General features: G+C 52.0%; 1 protein-coding gene across 1 annotated transcript; it reads right to left on the bottom strand.

The window, feature by feature from the left end:
- Nucleotides 1-14,601: 14,601 nt before the first annotated feature.
- Nucleotides 14,602-17,433, bottom strand: LOC144678173 (telomerase protein component 1-like). Its single transcript, XM_078538052.1, has 3 exons — nt 17,307-17,433; nt 17,052-17,156; nt 14,602-15,728 (listed from the first exon to the last, which is right to left on the bottom strand). The coding sequence occupies exons 1-3, from the start codon at nt 17,424-17,426 to the stop codon at nt 15,594-15,596; spliced, it is 360 nt and encodes a 119-aa protein (XP_078394178.1). The 5' UTR covers nt 17,427-17,433; the 3' UTR covers nt 14,602-15,593.
- Nucleotides 17,434-18,287: the final 854 nt, after the last annotated feature.

The raw sequence follows: 18,287 nt of genomic DNA, 5'->3' as shown, positions 1-18,287 counted from the left end.
TGTATGAGAGGGTGATTGATTGTGTGTGTATGAGAGGGTGATGGATTGTGTGTGTGTGGGTGAGTGTATGAGAGGGTGATGGAGTCTGTGTGTCTGTGTGAGAGGTTGATGGATTGTGCGTGTGTGTGTGTATGAGAGGGTGATGGAGTGTGTGTGTGTATGAGAGGGTGATGGAGTGTGTGTGTGTGTGTGTGTGTGTGTGTGTGTGTATGAGAGGTTGATGAAGTATGTGTGTGTATGAGAGGGTGATGGAGTGTGTGTGTGTATGAGGGGGTGATGGAGTGTATGTGTGTATGAGGGGGTGACGGAGTGTGTTTGTGTATGAGAGGGTGATGAAGTGTGTGTCTGTGTATGAGAGGGGGATGGAGTTTGTGTGTGTTTGTGTGTATAAGAGGGTGATGGAGTGTGTGTGTGTATGAGAGGGTGACGGATTGTGTGTGTGTATGTGTGTATAAGAGGGTGATGGAGTGTGTGTCTATGTATGAGAGGGGGATGGAGTGTGTGCCTATGTATGAGAGGGGGATGGAGTGTGTGTGTGTGTGTGTATGAGAGGGGGATGGAGTGTGTGTCTATGTATGAGAGGGTGATGGAGTGTGTGTGTGTGTGTATGAGAAGGGGATGGAGTGTGTGTCTATGTATGAGAGGGGGATGGAGTGTGTGTCTATGTATGAGAGGGGGCTGGAGTGTGTGTGTGTGTGTGTTTATGAGAGGGTGATGAAGTGTGTGTGTGTGTATGAGAGGGTGATGGAGTGTGTGTGTGTGTATGAGAGGGTGATGGAGTGTGTGTGTGTGTTTGTGTGTATGAGAGGGTGATGGACTGTATGTGTGTGTCTGAGAGGATGGTGGAGTTTGTGTGTTTGTGTGTATGAAAGGGTGATTGATTGTGTGTGTATGAGAGGGTGATGGATTGTGTGTGTGTGGGTGAGTGTATGAGAGGGTGATGGAGTGTGTGTGTCTGTGTGAGAGGTTGATGGATTGTGCGTGTGTGTGTGTATGAGAGGGTGATGGAGTGTGTGTGTGTATGAGAGGGTGATGGAGTGTGTGTGTGTGTGTGTGTGTGTGTGTATGAGAGGTTGATGAAGTATGTGTGTGTATGAGAGGGTGATGGAGTGTGTGTGTGTATGAGGGGGTGATGGAGTGTATGTGTGTATGAGGGGGTGACGGAGTGTGTTTGTGTATGAGAGGGTGATGAAGTGTGTGTCTATGTATGAGAGGGGGATGGAGTTTGTGTGTGTTTGTGTGTATAAGAGGGTGATGGAGTGTGTGTGTGTATGAGAGGGTGACGGATTGTGTGTGTGTATGTGTGTATAAGAGGGTGATGGAGTGTGTGTCTATGTATGAGAGGGGGATGGAGTGTGTGCCTATGTATGAGAGGGGGATGGAGTGTGTGTGTGCGTGTGTATGAGAGGGGGATGGAGTGTGTGTCTATGTATGAGAGGGTGATGGAGTGTGTGTGTGTGTGTATGAGAAGGGGATGGAGTGTGTGTCTATGTATGAGAGGGGGATGGAGTGTGTGTCTATGTATGAGAGGGGGCTGGAGTGTGTGTGTGTGTGTGTGTTTATGAGAGGGTGATGGAATGTGTGTGTGTATGAGAGGGTGATGGAGTGTGTGTGTGTGAGTGTGTGTGTGTGTATGAGAGGGTGATGGAGTGTGTGTGTGTATCAGAGGGTGATGAATTGTGTGTCTATGTATGAGAGGGGGATGGAGTGTGTGTGTGAGTGTATGAGAGGGTGATGGAGTGTGGGTCTATGTATGAGAGGGGGATGCAGTGTGTGTCTATGTATGAGAGGGGGATGGAGTGTGTGTGTGTGTGTGTATGAGAGGGTGATGGAGTGTGTGTGTGTATGAGAGGGGGATGGAGTGTGTGTGTCTGTATGAGAGGGTGATGCAATGTGTGTGTGTATGAGAGGGTGATGGAGTGTGTGTGTGTGTGCGTGAGAGGTTGATGAAATGTGTGTGTATGTATGAGAGGGGGATGGAGTGTGTGTGTGTGTGTATGAGAGGGTGATGGAGTATGTGTGTATGTATGAGAGGGGCTTGGAGTATGTGTGTGTGTATGAGAGGGGGATGGAGTTTGTGTGTGTATGAGAGGGTGATGGAGTGTGTGTGTGTGTGTATGAGAGGATGGTGGAGTATGTGTGTGGGCATGTGAGTGTGATGGAGTGTGTGTGTATGAGAGGGTGATGGAGTGTGTGTGTGTGTGTATGAGAGGGTGATGGAGTGTGTGTTTTTGTGTGTGTATATGAGAAGGGGATGGAGTGTGTGTGTGTGTGTATGAGAAGGAGATGGAGTGTGTGAGTGTGTGTGTGTATGAGAGGGTGATGGAGTGTGTGTGTGTATGAGAGGGTGATGGAGTGTGTGTTTGTGTGTGTGTATATGAGAAGGGGATGGAGTGTGTGCGTGTGTGTGTGTGTATGAGAGGGTGATGGAGTGTGTGTGTGTATGAGAGGGTGATGGAGTGTGTGTCTGTATGAGAGGGTGATGGAGTGTGTGTGTATGTATGAGAGGGGGATGGAGTGTGTGTGTTTGTATGAGAGGGTGATGGAGTGTGTGTGCGTATGAGATGGTGATGGAGTGTGTGTGTCTGTGTGTGTGTGAGAGGGTGATGAAGTGTGTGTGTATGTATGAGAGGGGGATGGAGTGTGTGAGTGTGTATGAGAGGGTGATGGAGTGTGTGTGTGTACGAGAGGGTGATGGAGTATGTGTGTATGTATGAGAGGGGCATGGAGTGTGTGTGTGTGTATGAGAGGGTGATGGAGTGTATGTGTGTTTGTGTGTATGAGAGGGTGATGGAGTGTGTGTGTGTGTGTGTATATGAGAAGGGGATGGAGTGTGTGTGTGTATGAGAGGTGATGGAGTGTGTATGTGTGTGTGTGTGTATGAGAGTTTGATGGAGTGTGTGTTTGTATGAGAGGGTGATGGAGTGTGTGTGTGTGTGTGTGTGTGTATGAGAGGGTGATGAAGTGTGTGTGTGTGTATATGAGTGGGTGATGAAGTGTGTGTGTATGTTTGAGAGGGGGATGGAGTGTGTGTGTGTATGAGAGGGTGATGAAGTGCGTTTGTATGTATGAAGGGGGATGGAGTGTGTGTGTGTGTATGAGAGGGTGATGGAGTGTGTGTGTGTGTTTGTGTGTATGAGAGGGTGATGGAGTGTATGTGTGTGTCTGAGAGGATGGTGGAGTGTGTGTGTCTGTGTGAGTGGTTGATGGATTGTGAGTGTGTGTGTGTATGAGAGGGTGATGGAGTGTATGTGTGTATGAGAGGTTGATGGAGTGTGTATGTGTGTGTGTGTGTGTGTATGAGAGGGTGATGAAGTGTGTGTGTGTATGAGGGGGTGATGGAGTGTGTGTGTGTATGAGTGGGTGAAGGAGTGTATTTGTGTATGAGGGGTTGACGGAGTGTGTTTGTGTAAGAGAGGGTGATGAAGTGTGTGTCTATGTATGAGAGGGTGATGGAGTGTGTGTGTGTTTGTATGAGAGGGTGATGGAGTGTGTGTGTATGAGAGGATGATGGAGTGTGTGTGTATGAGAGGGTGATGGAGTGTGTGTCTATGTTTGAGAGGGGGATGGAGTGTGTGTCTATGTATGAGAGGGGGATGGAGTGTGTGTGTGTGTATGAGAGGGTGATGGAGTGTGTGTGTGTATGAGAGGGTGATGGAGTGTGTGTGTATGTCTGTGTGTGTATGAGAGGGTGATGAAGTGTGTGTGTATGCATGAGAGGGGGATGGAGTGTGTGTGTGTGTATGAGAGGGTGATGGAGTGTGTGTGTGTATGAGAGGGTGATGGAGTGTGTGTGTGTATGCGTGAGAGGGTAATGAAGTGTGTGTGTATGTATGAGAGGGAGATGGAGTGTGTGTGTGTGTACGAGAGGGTGAGGGATTATGTGTGTATGTATGAGAGGGGCTTGGAGTATGTGTGTGTGTATGAGAGGGGGATGGAGTTTGGGTGTGTATGAGAGGGTGATGGAGTGTGTGTGTGTGTGTTTGAGAGGGTGGTGGAGTATGTGTTTGGGCATGAGAGTGTGATGGAGTGTGTGTGTATGAGAGGGTGATGGAGTGTGTGTGTGTGTGTGTATGAGAAGGAGATGGAGTGTGTGAGTGTGTGTGTGTATGAGAGGGTGATGGAGTGTGTGTGTGTATGAGAGGGTGATGGAGTGTGTGTGTATGAGAGGGTGATGGAGTGTGTGTGTGTATGAGAGGGTGATGGAGTGTGTGTTTGTGTGTGTGTATATGAGAAGGGGATGGAGTGTGTGCGTGTGTGTGTGTGTATGAGAGGGTGATGGAGTGTGTGTGTGTATGAGAGGGTGATGAAGTGTGTGTCTATGTATGAGAGGGGGATGGAGTGTGTGTGTGTGGGTGTGTGTATGAGAGGGTGATGGAGTGTGTGTGTCTGTGTGAGAGGTTGATGGATTGTGCGTGTGTGTGTGTATGAGAGGGTGATGGAGTGTGTGTGTGTATGAGAGGGTGATGGAGTGTGTGTGTGTGTGTGTGTGTATGAGAGGGTGATGAAGTGTGTGTGTGTGTATGAGAGGGTGATGGAGTGTGTGTGTGTGTATGAGAGGGTGATGGAGTGTGTGTGTGTGTTTGTGTGTATGAGAGGGTGATGGACTGTATGTGTGTGTCTGAGAGGATGGTGGAGTTTGTGTGTTTGTGTGTATGAGAGGGTGATTGATTGTGTGTGTATGAGAGGGTGATGGATTGTGTGTGTGTGGGTGAGTGTATGAGAGGGTGATGGAGTCTGTGTGTCTGTGTGAGAGGTTGATGGATTGTGCGTGTGTGTGTGTATGAGAGGGTGATGGAGTGTGTGTGTGTATGAGAGGGTGATGGAGTGTGTGTGTGTGTGTGTGTGTGTGTGTGTATGAGAGGTTGATGAAGTATGTGTGTGTATGAGAGGGTGATGGAGTGTGTGTGTGTATGAGGGGGTGATGGAGTGTATGTGTGTATGAGGGGGTGACGGAGTGTGTTTGTGTATGAGAGGGTGATGAAGTGTGTGTCTATGTATGAGAGGGGGATGGAGTTTGTGTGTGTTTGTGTGTATAAGAGGGTGATGGAGTGTGTGTGTGTATGAGAGGGTGACGGATTGTGTGTGTGTATGTGTGTATAAGAGGGTGATGGAGTGTGTGTCTATGTATGAGAGGGGGATGGAGTGTGTGCCTATGTATGAGAGGGGGATGGAGTGTGTGTGTGTGTGTGTATGAGAGGGGGATGGAGTGTGTGTCTATGTATGAGAGGGTGATGGAGTGTGTGTGTGTGTGTATGAGAAGGGGATGGAGTGTGTGTCTATGTATGAGAGGGGGATGGAGTGTGTGTCTATGTATGAGAGGGGGCTGGAGTGTGTGTGTGTGTGTGTTTATGAGAGGGTGATGAAGTGTGTGTGTGTGTATGAGAGGGTGATGGAGTGTGTGTGTGTGTATGAGAGGATGGTGGAGTTTGTGTGTTTGTGTGTATGAAAGGGTGATTGATTGTGTGTGTATGAGAGGGTGATGGATTGTGTGTGTGTGGGTGAGTGTATGAGAGGGTGATGGAGTGTGTGTGTCTGTGTGAGAGGTTGATGGATTGTGCGTGTGTGTGTGTATGAGAGGGTGATGGAGTGTGTGTGTGTGTTTGTGTGTATGAGAGGGTGATGGACTGTATGTGTGTGTCTGAGAGGATGGTGGAGTTTGTGTGTTTGTGTGTATGAAAGGGTGATTGATTGTGTGTGTATGAGAGGGTGATGGATTGTGTGTGTGTGGGTGAGTGTATGAGAGGGTGATGGAGTGTGTGTGTCTGTGTGAGAGGTTGATGGATTGTGCGTGTGTGTGTGTATGAGAGGGTGATGGAGTGTGTGTGTGTATGAGAGGGTGATGGAGTGTGTGTGTGTGTGTGTGTGTGTGTGTATGAGAGGTTGATGAAGTATGTGTGTGTATGAGAGGGTGATGGAGTGTGTGTGTGTATGAGGGGGTGATGGAGTGTATGTGTGTATGAGGGGGTGACGGAGTGTGTTTGTGTATGAGAGGGTGATGAAGTGTGTGTCTATGTATGAGAGGGGGATGGAGTTTGTGTGTGTTTGTGTGTATAAGAGGGTGATGGAGTGTGTGTGTGTATGAGAGGGTGACGGATTGTGTGTGTGTATGTGTGTATAAGAGGGTGATGGAGTGTGTGTCTATGTATGAGAGGGGGATGGAGTGTGTGCCTATGTATGAGAGGGGGATGGAGTGTGTGTGTGCGTGTGTATGAGAGGGGGATGGAGTGTGTGTCTATGTATGAGAGGGTGATGGAGTGTGTGTGTGTGTGTATGAGAAGGGGATGGAGTGTGTGTCTATGTATGAGAGGGGGATGGAGTGTGTGTCTATGTATGAGAGGGGGCTGGAGTGTGTGTGTGTGTGTGTGTTTATGAGAGGGTGATGGAATGTGTGTGTGTATGAGAGGGTGATGGAGTGTGTGTGTGTGAGTGTGTGTGTGTGTATGAGAGGGTGATGGAGTGTGTGTGTGTATCAGAGGGTGATGAATTGTGTGTCTATGTATGAGAGGGGGATGGAGTGTGTGTGTGAGTGTATGAGAGGGTGATGGAGTGTGGGTCTATGTATGAGAGGGGGATGCAGTGTGTGTCTATGTATGAGAGGGGGATGGAGTGTGTGTGTGTGTGTGTATGAGAGGGTGATGGAGTGTGTGTGTGTATGAGAGGGGGATGGAGTGTGTGTGTCTGTATGAGAGGGTGATGCAATGTGTGTGTGTATGAGAGGGTGATGGAGTGTGTGTGTGTGTGCGTGAGAGGTTGATGAAATGTGTGTGTATGTATGAGAGGGGGATGGAGTGTGTGTGTGTGTGTATGAGAGGGTGATGGAGTATGTGTGTATGTATGAGAGGGGCTTGGAGTATGTGTGTGTGTATGAGAGGGGGATGGAGTTTGTGTGTGTATGAGAGGGTGATGGAGTGTGTGTGTGTGTGTATGAGAGGATGGTGGAGTATGTGTGTGGGCATGTGAGTGTGATGGAGTGTGTGTGTATGAGAGGGTGATGGAGTGTGTGTGTGTGTGTATGAGAGGGTGATGGAGTGTGTGTTTTTGTGTGTGTATATGAGAAGGGGATGGAGTGTGTGTGTGTGTGTATGAGAAGGAGATGGAGTGTGTGAGTGTGTGTGTGTATGAGAGGGTGATGGAGTGTGTGTGTGTATGAGAGGGTGATGGAGTGTGTGTTTGTGTGTGTGTATATGAGAAGGGGATGGAGTGTGTGCGTGTGTGTGTGTGTATGAGAGGGTGATGGAGTGTGTGTGTGTATGAGAGGGTGATGAAGTGTGTGTCTATGTATTGGAGGGGGATGGAGTGTGTGTGTGTATGAGAGGGTGATGAAGTGTGTGTCTATGTATGAGAGGGGGATGGAGTTTGTGTGTGTTTGTGTGTATAAGAGGGTGATGGAGTGTGTGTGTGTGTGCGTGTATGAGAGGGTGACGGAGTGTGTATGTGTGTATGAGAGGCTGATGGAGTGTGTGTGTGTGTTTGTGTGTATGAGAGGGTGATGGAGTGTGTGTGTGTATAAGAGGGTGATGGAGTGTGTGTGTGTGTGTTTGTGTATGAGAGGGTGATGGAGTGTGTGTGTGTGTGTGTGTATGAGAGGGTGATGGAGTGTGTGTGTGTGTGTATGAGAGGGTGTTGGAGTGTGTGTGTGTGTATGAGAGGGTGATGGAGTGTATGTGTGTTTGTGTGTATGAGAGGGTGATGGAGTGTGTGTGTGTGTGTGTATGAGAGGGTGACGGAGTGTGTGTGTGTGTATGAGAGGGTGATGGAGTGTATGTGTGTTTGTGTGTATGAGAGGGTGATGGAGTGTGTGTGTGTGTGTGTATGAGAGGGTGTGGGAGTGTGTGTGTGTGTGTGTATGAGAGTGTGGTGCGGTGCCCAGACATGGGGGAGTACTTGGGAATGTCGCTGGACGGGATGGACCCCAAGGTGATTTCCAGCTGTGACTGCGGCTGCTTCTAGATACCTCCGCGCGTTTCTATTATAGTCAAAGCTTGTGTTTGTACGAGTGAGGTCAGCTCACCAGGATTTGGTGGGGGGGCGGGGGTTGGGGTGGGAGGTGAGGGTACAACCACAACACCTTACATTTATATAGCACCATTAACCTGTGTCGTCTGGATCAAACTCTGTTCCTGACATCTTTTGCAATCTCTCCTTTGCCTCCACCTGTCCCTGGCCTTTTATCCGGCTCCATCTGCTCCACCCCGCCTTTGCACCGTATAAATTTCATCCCATTTCCACTTCTCTTCAGCTCTGAAGGAGGGTCACACGGACTCGAAACGTTAGCTCTGTTTCTCTCTCCACAGAGTCTGTCAGACCTGCTGAGCTTTTCCAGCATTTTCTGTTCTTGTTTCAGAAAATCCAGCATCCGCGGCATTTTGCCTTTATCTGCAAATAAAGTTCTAGTGTCACTGGAAACTAATGCCCCCTCTACCTTGCTGTGAGGAACGTCGAAATGTAGAAAATAGACGTCGTCATCTCACTTTCTGCGTCACAGTCCATAGTTTTCCAGGTTACGTGTGTGCCTGTCTGTGTGTCAGTCTCTGACCCTCCCTCCCTCCCTCTCTGTCTTTGTGTGTGTCTGTGTCGGGCTCTGTCTCCCTCTCTGTGTTCCCCTCTCTCTCTCTGTCTCTCTTTCCCTCCCTCCCTCTGTGTGTGCGCGTGTCTGTGTCAGTCTTTGTCTCCCTCTCTTTGTGGCCTTTTCCCTCTCTCTTTCCCTGTGTGTGTATGTCTGTGTTTCTGTCAGTCTCTGTCTCACTCTCTCTCTCTTTCCCTCTCTCTGCCCTTCTCTTTCTGTCCCCCTCTCTCTCTGCCTCTTTCCCTCTTTGTGTGCGTGTCTGTGTTTCTGTGTCAGTCTCTGTCTCCCTCTCTTTGTGGCCCCCCTCTCTCTCTGTCTCTCTCTCTTTCCCTCCCTCTGTGTGTGTGTGTGTGTGTGTGTGTCTGTTTCTGTGTCAGTCTCTGTCTCACTCTCTCTCTGTCTGCCTCTCTTTCCTTCTCTCCCTCTGTGTGTGTGTCTGTGTTTCTGTTTCAGTCTCTGACTCCCTCCCGCCCTCTCTCTGTGTGTGTCTGTTTCTGTGTCGGTCTCTGTCTCCCTCTCTTTCTGTATCCCTCCCTCCCTCCCTCTGTGTGTTGTGTCCACATGCACAATGGGTGATCGATTGTCTGGGGTGTGGGTGCGGAGACGGGGTGTGGGTGCACGAATTAAAAACAGAGTCAATCCTCACAGCATCTGCGGAGATGAGAAGAAACGAGTTCACGTTTCGAGTCACACAGGCCCCGAGACGATTTAACTCTCGTCTCTCCCTACGCAGACGCCGTCAGACCAGCTGCGCTTATCCCAGTGTTTTATACACTCGTTTCGGATTTCCGGCGACCGGGGTGTTATGCATTTCATATTATAAATGAGTCAGTCCCCTCTCCTCCTCAATCCGGTTTATAAAAGAGTCAGTCCCCTCTCCCCCTCAATCCGGTTTATAAAAGAGTCAGTCCCCTCTCCTCCTCAATCCGGTTTATAAAAGAGTCAGTCCCCTCTCCTCCTCAATCCGGTTTATAAAAGAGTCAGTCCCCTCTCCCCCTCAATCCGGTTTATAAAAGAGTCAGTCCCCTCTCCTCCGCAATCCGGTTTATAAAAGAGTCAGTCCCCTCTCCTCCTCAATCCGGTTTAAGAGTCAGTCCCCTCTCCTCCTCAATCCGGTTTAAGAGTCAGTCCCCTCGCCCCCTCAATCCGGTTTATAAAAGAGTCAGTCCCCTCCACTCCTCAATCCGGTTTATAAAAGAGTCAGTCCTCTCTCCCCCTCAATCCGGTTTAAGAGTCAGTCCCCTCTCCCCCTCAATCCGGTTTATAACAGAGTCAGTCCCCTCTCCTCCTCAATCGGGATTGTAAAAGAGTCAGTCCCCTCTCCTCCTCAATCTGGTTTAAGAGTCAGTCCCCTCTCCTCCTCAATCCGGTTTATAAAAGAGTCAGTCCCCTCTCCCCCTCAATCCGGTTTATAAAAGAGTCAGTCCCCTCTCCTCCTCAATCCGGTTTATAAGTCAGTCCCCGCTCCCCCTCAATCCGGTTTAAGAGTCAGTCTCCTCCCCTCCTCAATCTGGTTTAAGAGTCAGTCCCCTCTCCTCCTCAATCCGGTTTATAAAAGAGTCAGTCCCCTCTCCTCCTCAATCCGGTTTATAAAAGAGTCAGTCCCTGCTCCCCCTCAATCCGGTTTAAGAGTCAGTCCCCTCCCCTCCTCAATCCGGTTTAAGAGTCAGTCCCCTCTCCCCCTCAATCCGGTTTAAGAGTCAGTCCCCTCTCCCCCTCAATCCGGTTTATAAAAGAGTCAGTCCCCTCTCCCCCTCAATCCGGTTTAAGAGTCAGTCCCCTCTCCTCCTCAATCCGGTTTAAGAGTCAGTCCCCTCCCCTCCTCAATCCGGTTTAAGAGTCAGTCCCCTCTCCCCCTCAATCCGGTTTAAGAGTCAGTCCCCTCTCCCCCTCAATCCGGTTTATAAAAGAGTCAGTCCCCTCTCCCCCTCAATCCGGTTTAAGAGTCAGTCCCCTCTCCCCCTCAATCCGGTTTAAGAGTCAGTCCCCTCTCCTCCTCAATCCGGTTTATAAAAGAGTCAGTCCCCTCTCCTCCTCAATCTGGTTTATAAAAGAGTCAGTCCCCTCTCCTCCTCAATCCGGTTTAAGAGTCAGTCCCCTCTCCTCCTCAATCCGGTTTAAGAGTCAGTCCCCTCTCCTCCTCAATCCGGTTTAAGAGTCAGTCCCCTCGCCCCCTCAATCCGGTTTATAAAAGAGTCAGTCCCCTCCACTCCTCAATCCGGTTTATAAAAGAGTCAGTACTCTCTCCCCCTCAATCCGGTTTATAACAGAGTCAGTCCCCTCTCCTCCTCAATCGGGATTGTAAAAGAGTCAGTCCCCTCTCCTCCTCAATCTGGTTTAAGAGTCAGTCCCCTCTCCTCCTCAATCAGGTTTATAAAAGAGTCAGTCCCCTCTCCTCCTCAATCCGGTTTAAGAGTCAGTCCCCTCTCCTCCTCAATCCGGTTTATAAAAGAGTCAGTCCCCTCTCCTCCTCAATCCGGTTTAAGATACAGTCCCCTCTCCCCCTCAATCCGGTTTAAGAGTCAGTCCCCTCTCCCCCTCAATCTGGTTTATAAAAGAGTCAGTCCCCTCTTCTCCTCAATCCGGTTTATAAAAGAGTCAGTCCCCTCTCCTCCTCAATCCGGTTTAAGAGTCAGTCCCCTCTCCCCCTCAATCCGGTTTATAAAAGAGTCAGTCCCCTCTCCTCCTCAATCCGGTTTAAGAGTCAGTCCCCTCTTCTCCTCAATCCGGTTTATAAAAGAGTCAGTCCCCTCTCCACCTCAATCCGGTTTAAGAGTCAGTCCCCTCTCCTCCTCAATCCGGTTTAAGAGTCAGTCCCCTCTCCCCCTCAATCCGGTTTAAGAGTCAGTCCCCTCTCCTCCTCAATCCGGTTTAAGAGTCAGTCCCCTCTCCTCCTCAATCCGGTTTAAGAGTCAGTCCCCTCTCCCCCTCAATCCGGTTTAAGAGTCAGTCCCCTCTCCCCCTCAATCCGGTTTATAAAAGAGTCAGTCCCCTCTCCCCCTCAATCCGGTTTAAGAGTCAGTCCCCTCTCCTCCTCAATCCGGTTCATAAAAGAGTCAGTCCCCTCTCCCCCTCAATCCGGTTTAAGAGTCAGTCCCCTCTCCCCCTCAATCCGGTTTATAAAAGAGTCAGTCCCCTCTCCTCCTCAATCCGGTTTAAGAGTCAGTCCCCTCTCCCCCTCAATCCGGTTTAAGAGTCAGTCCCCTCTCCCCCTCAATCCGGTTTAAGAGTCAGTCCCCTCTCCCCCTCAATCCGGTTTATAAAAGAGTCAGTCCCCTCTCCTCCTCAATCCGGTTTAAGAGTCAGTCTCCTCTCCTCCTCAATCCGGTTTAAGAGTCAGTCCCCTCTCCTCCTCAATCCGGTTTATAAAAGAGTCAGTCCCCTCCCCTCCTCAATCCGGTTTATAAAAGTGTCAGTCCCCTCTACTCCTCAATCCGGTTTATAATAGAGTCAGTCCCCTCTCCCCCTCAAACCGGTTTAAGAGTCAGTCCCCTCTCCTCCTCAATCCGGTTTAAGAGTCAGTCCCCTCTCCCCCTCAATCCGGTTTATAAAAGAGTCAGTCCCCTCTCCCCCTCAATCCGGTTTATAATAGAGTCAGTCCCCTCTCCCCCTCAAACCGGTTTAAGAGTCAGTCCCCTCTCCTCCTCAATCCGGTTTATATAAGAGTCAGTCCCCTCTCCTCCTCAATCTGGTTTATAAAAGAGTCAGTCCCCTCTCCTCCTCAATCCGGTTTAAGAGTCAGTCCCCTCTCCTCCTCAATCCGGTTTAAGAGTCAGTCCCCTCTCCTCCTCAATCCGGTTTATAAAAGAGTCAGTCCACCCTCCTCCTCAATCCGGTTTATAAAAGAGTCAGTCCCCTCTCCTCCTCAATCCGGTTTAAGAGTCAGTCCCCTCTCCTCCTCAATCCGGTTTATAAAAGAGTCAGTCCCCTCTCCTCCGCAATCCGGATTAAGAGTCACTCCCCTCTCCTCCTCAATCCTGTTTATATAAGAGTCAGTCCCCTCTCCTCCTCAATCCGGTTTAAGAGTCAGTCCCCTCTCCTCCTCAATCCGGTTTAAGAGTCAGTCCCCTCTCCTCCTCAATCCGGTTTATAAAAGAGTCAGTCCCCTCTCCTCCTCAATCCGGTTTATAAAAGAGTCAGTCCCCTCTCCTCCTCAATCCGGTTTATAAAAGAGTCAGTCCCCTCTCCTCCTCAATCCGGTTTAAGAGACAGTCCCCTCCCCTCCTCAATCCGGTTTAAGAGACAGTCCCCTCTCCTCCTCAATCCGGTTTAAGAGTCAGTCCCCTCTCCTCCTCAATCCGGTTTATAAAAGAGTCAGTCCCCTCTCCTCCTCAATCCGGTTTAAGAGTCAGTCCCCTCTCCTCCTCAATCCGGTTTATAAAAGAGTCAGTCCCCTCTCCTCCTCAATCCGGTTTATAAAATAGTCAGTCCCCTCTCCTCCTCAATCTGGTTTATAAAAGAGTCAGTCCCCTCTCCTCCTCAATCCGGTTTATAAAAGAGTCAGTCCCCTCTCCCCCTCAATCCGGTTTATAAAAGAGTCAGTCCCCTCTCCCCCTCAATCCGGTTTAAGAGTCAGTCCCCTCTCCTCCTCAATCCGGATTAAGAGTCACTCCCCTCTCCTCCTCAATCCGGTTTATATAAGAGTCAGTCCCCTCTCCTCCTCAATCCGGTTTAAGAGTCAGTCCCCTCTCCTCCTCAATCCGGTTTAAGAGTCAGTTCCCTCTCCTCCTCAATCCAGTTTATAAAAGAGTCAGTTCCCTCTCCTCCTCAATCCAGTTTATAAAAGAGTCAGTCCCCTCTCCTCCTCAATCCGGTTTATAAAAGAGTCAGTCCCCTCTCCTCCTCAATCCGGTTTATAAAAGAGTCAGTCCCCTCTCCTCCTCAATCCGGTTTAAGAGACAGTCCCCTCCCCTCCTCAATCCGGTTTAAGAGACAGTCCCCTCTCCTCCTCAATCCGGTTTAAGAGTCAGTCCCCTCTCCTCCTCAATCCGGTTTATAAAAGAGTCAGTCCCCTCTCCTCCTCAATCCGGTTTATAAAATAGTCAGTCCCCTCTCCTCCTCAATCTGGTTTATAAAAGAGTCAGTCCCCTCTCCTCCTCAATCCGGTTTATAAAAGAGTCAGTCCCCTCTCCCCCTCAATCCGGTTTATAAAAGAGTCAGTCCCCTCTCCTCCTCAATCTGGTTTATAAAAGAGTCAGTCCCCTCTCCTCCTCAATCCAGATTAAGAGTCACTCCCCTCTCCTCCTCAATCCGGTTTATATAAGAGTCAGTCCCCTCTCCTCCTCAATCCGGTTTAAGAGTCAGTCCCCTCTCCTCCTCAATCCGGTTTAAGAGTCAGTCCCCTCTCCTCCTCAATCCGGTTTATAAAAGAGTCAGTCCCCTCTCCTCCTCAATCCGGTTTAAGAGTCAGTCCCCTCTCCTCCTCAATCCGGTTTATAAAAGAGTCAGTCCCCTCTCCTCCTCAATCCGGTTTATAAAAGAGTCAGTCCCCTCTCCTCCTCAATCCGGTTTAAGAGACAGTCCCCTCCCCTCCTCAATCCGGTTTAAGAGACAGTCCCCTCTCCTCCTCAATCCGGTTTAAGAGTCAGTCCCCTCTCCTCCTCAATCCGGTTTAAGAGTCAGTCCCCTCTCCTCCTCAATCCGGTTTATAAAAGAGTCAGTCCCCTCCCCTCCTCAATCCGATTTATAAAAGAGTCAGTCCCCTCTCCTCCTCAATCCGGTTTAAGAGTCAGTCCCCTCTCCTCCTCAATCCGGTTCAAGAGTCAGTCCCCTCTCCTCCTCAATCCGGTTTAAGAGTCAGTCCCCTCTCCTCCTCAATCCGGTTTATAAAAGAGTCAGTCCCCTCTCCTCCTCAATCCGGTTTGAGTTTCAGTCCCCTCTCCCCCTCAATCCGGTTTCTCTCTCTCTCTCTCTCCTGTGATTAAAGTCGGACAATGCCACCCTCCACTGCCGGACCGACGCTACTGCTACAAGCAGAGGGGAGCAGGTTGGGGTCTGACACTGAAGTTAAAATGCAGGGACCAGACATGGTTGGTTTCATTCCTTTAATTCAGTGATTGTCGCCGCGCACAGTATAAATCACAGCTCGTGCTGAAGTGTATCAGGTCCACACTGTGGGGGGGGGAGAAGCTGCCTCTCTCTCTCTCTGTCTCTCTCCCCATTTACTACCTCCTAAGTGACACAGAGGAATGTAGCTGTGTGGGACTCAGGACCACGAGCAGTCCCCGGCCCTCATCCCCCCCCCCGACAGGCTGGGACCGATAGTTCAGCAGAGGGTGAATGGGAACTTGGGGACACTCAGTCAGTGGGTGGGTGGGGGGGAGACCCAGTGAGCCCCCCACCCCCGTGGGCAGCAGATTCTCCCGTTCGGATGTCGGGCAGGCTGGTTAGAAGTCTGAAAGCTCAGAGGGAGCTGCTCTCCTGAGCAAGTTCAACAAAAGCATCAACTTCATCGTCCTAATGATTTGACTCGACAACAAAAATAAACACGCCAGGAGCTGCGGTATTTACATTAACCCACGGAGCCTGAGCTTACGAAGGGTTTTTAAATCTCCGGAGGCTAAAACCCCTTCACTCGTTCCCTGTCACTATTCTAAGCCCATCTGAAAATCAACAGAAAATCGCCAACTCTTTAACCCGGTCCCTGACGTAGAGACTCCCTCTTTAAAAGGGTCTCCCAGACAGAGTGAGACTCCTTCTTTAAGGGGGTTAATGATGGAGAGAGACTCCCTCTTTAAAAGGGGGTCCCTGATGGAGAGAGACTCCCTCTTTAAAAGGGGGTCCCTGACGGAGAGAGACTCCCTCATTAAAAGGGGGTCCCTGACGGAGAGACTCCCTCTTTAAAAGGGGTTAGTGACGGAGAGATCTTGCTACAGGGTATGCCCATTAATTACTCCGATGACAGTTGTCTCCAATCAGCACTAATCCCCCCCCCCCGCCCCCACCCCCCTGCCCAACTCTCCCAGTCAGACTGTATCAGCGGGCACCCCTGTCATCCTGTTTCTGATGAGGCTGCTCCGCGGGGTTAACCATCGATGGGGAAGCTGGTCCAGCTCAGGAAGTAGACGTTGCCCAAGGAATCCCCACAGACCCCCATCCCAGGGCAAACTGGATTCACTTCCAGGCACAGGACAGGGGCCTGGCAGGTAAACAGAGCCACCTGGGGGGGGAAACAACAAACACGGGTTAGAGAGAGGGAGAGGAGGAGTCGGGGGGTGAGAGGGAGCGAGGGTGTGTGAGAGGGAAGAGGTTGCGTGAGAGGGAGGAGGGTGTGTGCAAATGAGGCAGAGAGACAGTGTAAGGAAGGAGGGAGAGAGAGGGAGGAGGGTATGGGAGGGGGAGGGGGGGAAGGTGCAAAGGAAGAGGGTGAGAGAGGAAGGAAGAGGGTGCAGGAGAGAGAGCGAGTGTGAGAAACGTGAGAGAGGTGAGGGGGAGAGGGTGAAAGAGGGACAAGGGTTTGGGAGAGAGAGGGACAGGGACAGCTGGGGGGAGAGAGAGACAGTGGGGAGAGAGAGAGCGACGGGGGGAGAGAGAGAGCGACGGGGGGAGAGAGAGAGCGACGAGGGGGAGAGAGAGAGCGACGGGGGGAGAGAGAGAGCGACGGGGGGAGAGAGAGAGCGACGGGGGGAGAGAGAGAGCGACGGGGGGAGAGAGAGAGCGACGGGGGGAGAGAGAGAGCGACGGGGGGAGAGAGAGAGCGACGGGGGGAGAGAGAGAGCGACGGGGGGAGAGAGAGAGCGATGGGGGGAGAGAGAGAGCGACGAGGGGGAGAGAGAGAGCGACGGGGGGAGAGAGAGAGCGACGAGGGGGAGAGAGAGAGCGACGGGGGGAGAGAGAGAGAGCGACGGGGGGAGAGAGAGAGAGCGACGGGGGGAGAGAGAGAGAGCGACGGGGGGAGAGAGAGAGCGACGGGGGGAGAGAGAGAGCGACGGGGGGAGAGAGAGAGCGACGGGGGGAGAGAGAGAGCGACGGGGGGAGAGAGAGAGCGACGGGGGGAGAGAGAGAGAGAGCGACGGGGGGAGAGAGAGAGAGAGCGACGGGGGGAGAGAGAGAGAGCGACGGGGGGAGAGAGAGAGCGACGGGGGGAGAGAGAGAGCGACGGGGGGAGAGAGAGAGCGACGGGGGGAGAGAGAGAGCGACGGGGGGAGAGAGAGAGCGACGGGGGGAGAGAGAGAGCGACGGGGGGAGAGAGAGAGCGACGGGGGGGAGAGAGAGAGCGACGGGGGGAGAGAGAGAGCGACGGGGGGAGAGAGAGAGCGACGGGGGGAGAGAGAAAGCGACGGGGGGAGAGAGAAAGCGACGGGGGTGTCAGGGATAAATGAGGAGAGTGAAAGAAGTGAGCGAGGAAGAGGGGATCGTGACAGAGGGAGATGATCAGCAAAGAGTGAGAGAGACGCAGCCTGTGAGAGGATGTGGCGGAGAATGAAGAAGGGAGCAGCTCAGGAAGGATGGAGAGTGGGGCAGCAGCTTGCAGAGAGCTGACCTGTTTCAGAGACTTTCGATCCCACAGACGCAGGGTCCGGTCGTACGACCCGGTTACAATCAGTTCATGGGCCTCAGACACAGCAGTCACCCTGTCAGAGTGAACCTGGGAAAGAACACCAAGCAGAAATATTGTCAGTGAGACAGATACAGGTATCAGAACTCCCCCAGGACAGGTACAGCACGGGGTTAGATACAGAGTAAAGCTCCCTCTACAGTCCTGAAGCAGGGTCAGGGAGCTGCCTCTCCCGTTTACCTGTTTGTGGGTCCAGTTGGACAGCTCCTGCTTACGCCGCTTGCTGGACTTGGCTGTCGGGATGACGGTCGGATCCCAGGCTGAGCGCCACAGGGATCCCCGGGAGTCTGCACACAGCATCGAACAAGCTGGAGGAGGAGGGCAAAATCTTGTTAAACGCCACTGTTAACGTGGGCTGGAAGGGGGTGGGGTGGTGGGGTAGGGAAGGTGGATGGGGACGGGTGGTGGGGAGGTGGTGGGGTGGGTGAGGTGGGGGGGAGGAGGTGGGGAAGGGGACGTGGGTGGGGTAGAGGAGGGGCAGTGGGATAAGGGAGGTGGGTGGTGCGGTGGGGTAGCGGTGGTAATGAGTAGGGGCGGTGGGGTAGCGGTGGCGATAAGTAGGGGCGGTGGGATAGCAGTGGTGATGAGTAGGGGTGGTGGGGTAGCGGTGGTAATGAGGAGGGGCGGTGGGGTAGCAGTGGTGATGAGTAGGGGCGGTGGGGTAGCGGTGGCGGTGAGATGGGGCGGTGGCGATGAGGAGGACGGTGGGGTAGCAGTGGCAATGAGGAGGGCGGTGGGGTAGCAGTGGCGATGAGGAGGGGCGGTGGGGTAGCGCTGGTGATGAGGAGGGGCGGTGGGGTAGCGGTGGCGATGATGAGGGACGGTGGGGTAGCGGTGGCGATGATGAGGGGCGGTGGGGTAGCGGTGGCGATGAGGAGAGCGGTGGGGTAGCAGTGGCGATGAGTAGGGGCGGTGGGGTAGCGGTGGTGATGAGGAGGGCGGTGGGGTAGCAGTGGCGATGAGGAGGGCGGTGGGGTAGCGGTGGCGATGAGGAGGGCGGTGGGGTAGCGGTGGCGATGAGGAGGGCGGTGGGGTAGCGGTGGCGATGAGGAGGGCGGTGGGGTAGCGGTGGTGATGAGGGCGGTGGGGTAGCGGTGGCAATGAGGAGGGCGGTGGGGTAGCGCTGGCGGTGAGGAGGGGCGGTGGGGTAGCAGTGGCGGT

Source organism: Cetorhinus maximus, unplaced genomic scaffold (assembly GCF_964194155.1).
Source record: "Cetorhinus maximus unplaced genomic scaffold, sCetMax3.hap1.1 HAP1_SCAFFOLD_3738, whole genome shotgun sequence".
In the NCBI taxonomy this organism is placed as follows: Eukaryota; Metazoa; Chordata; class Chondrichthyes; order Lamniformes; family Cetorhinidae; genus Cetorhinus; species Cetorhinus maximus.
Note: the sequence above shows the minus strand (reverse complement) of the source record. Positions and strands in the feature narration are given on the sequence as shown.

Excerpts from the sequence above, each read along its gene's own strand:
- LOC144678173 (XM_078538052.1), bottom strand. The coding sequence starts at position 17,426 with ATGCTGTGTGCAGACTCCCGGGGATCCCTGTGGCGCTCAGCCTGGGAT. Across the intron at positions 17,157-17,306 it reads CCAACTGGACCCACAAACAG|GTTCACTCTGACAGGGTGAC; the intron begins GTAAACGGGAGA and ends GTTCTTTCCCAG. Across the intron at positions 15,729-17,051 it reads ATCGAAAGTCTCTGAAACAG|GTGGCTCTGTTTACCTGCCA; the intron begins GTCAGCTCTCTG and ends TTCCCCCCCCAG.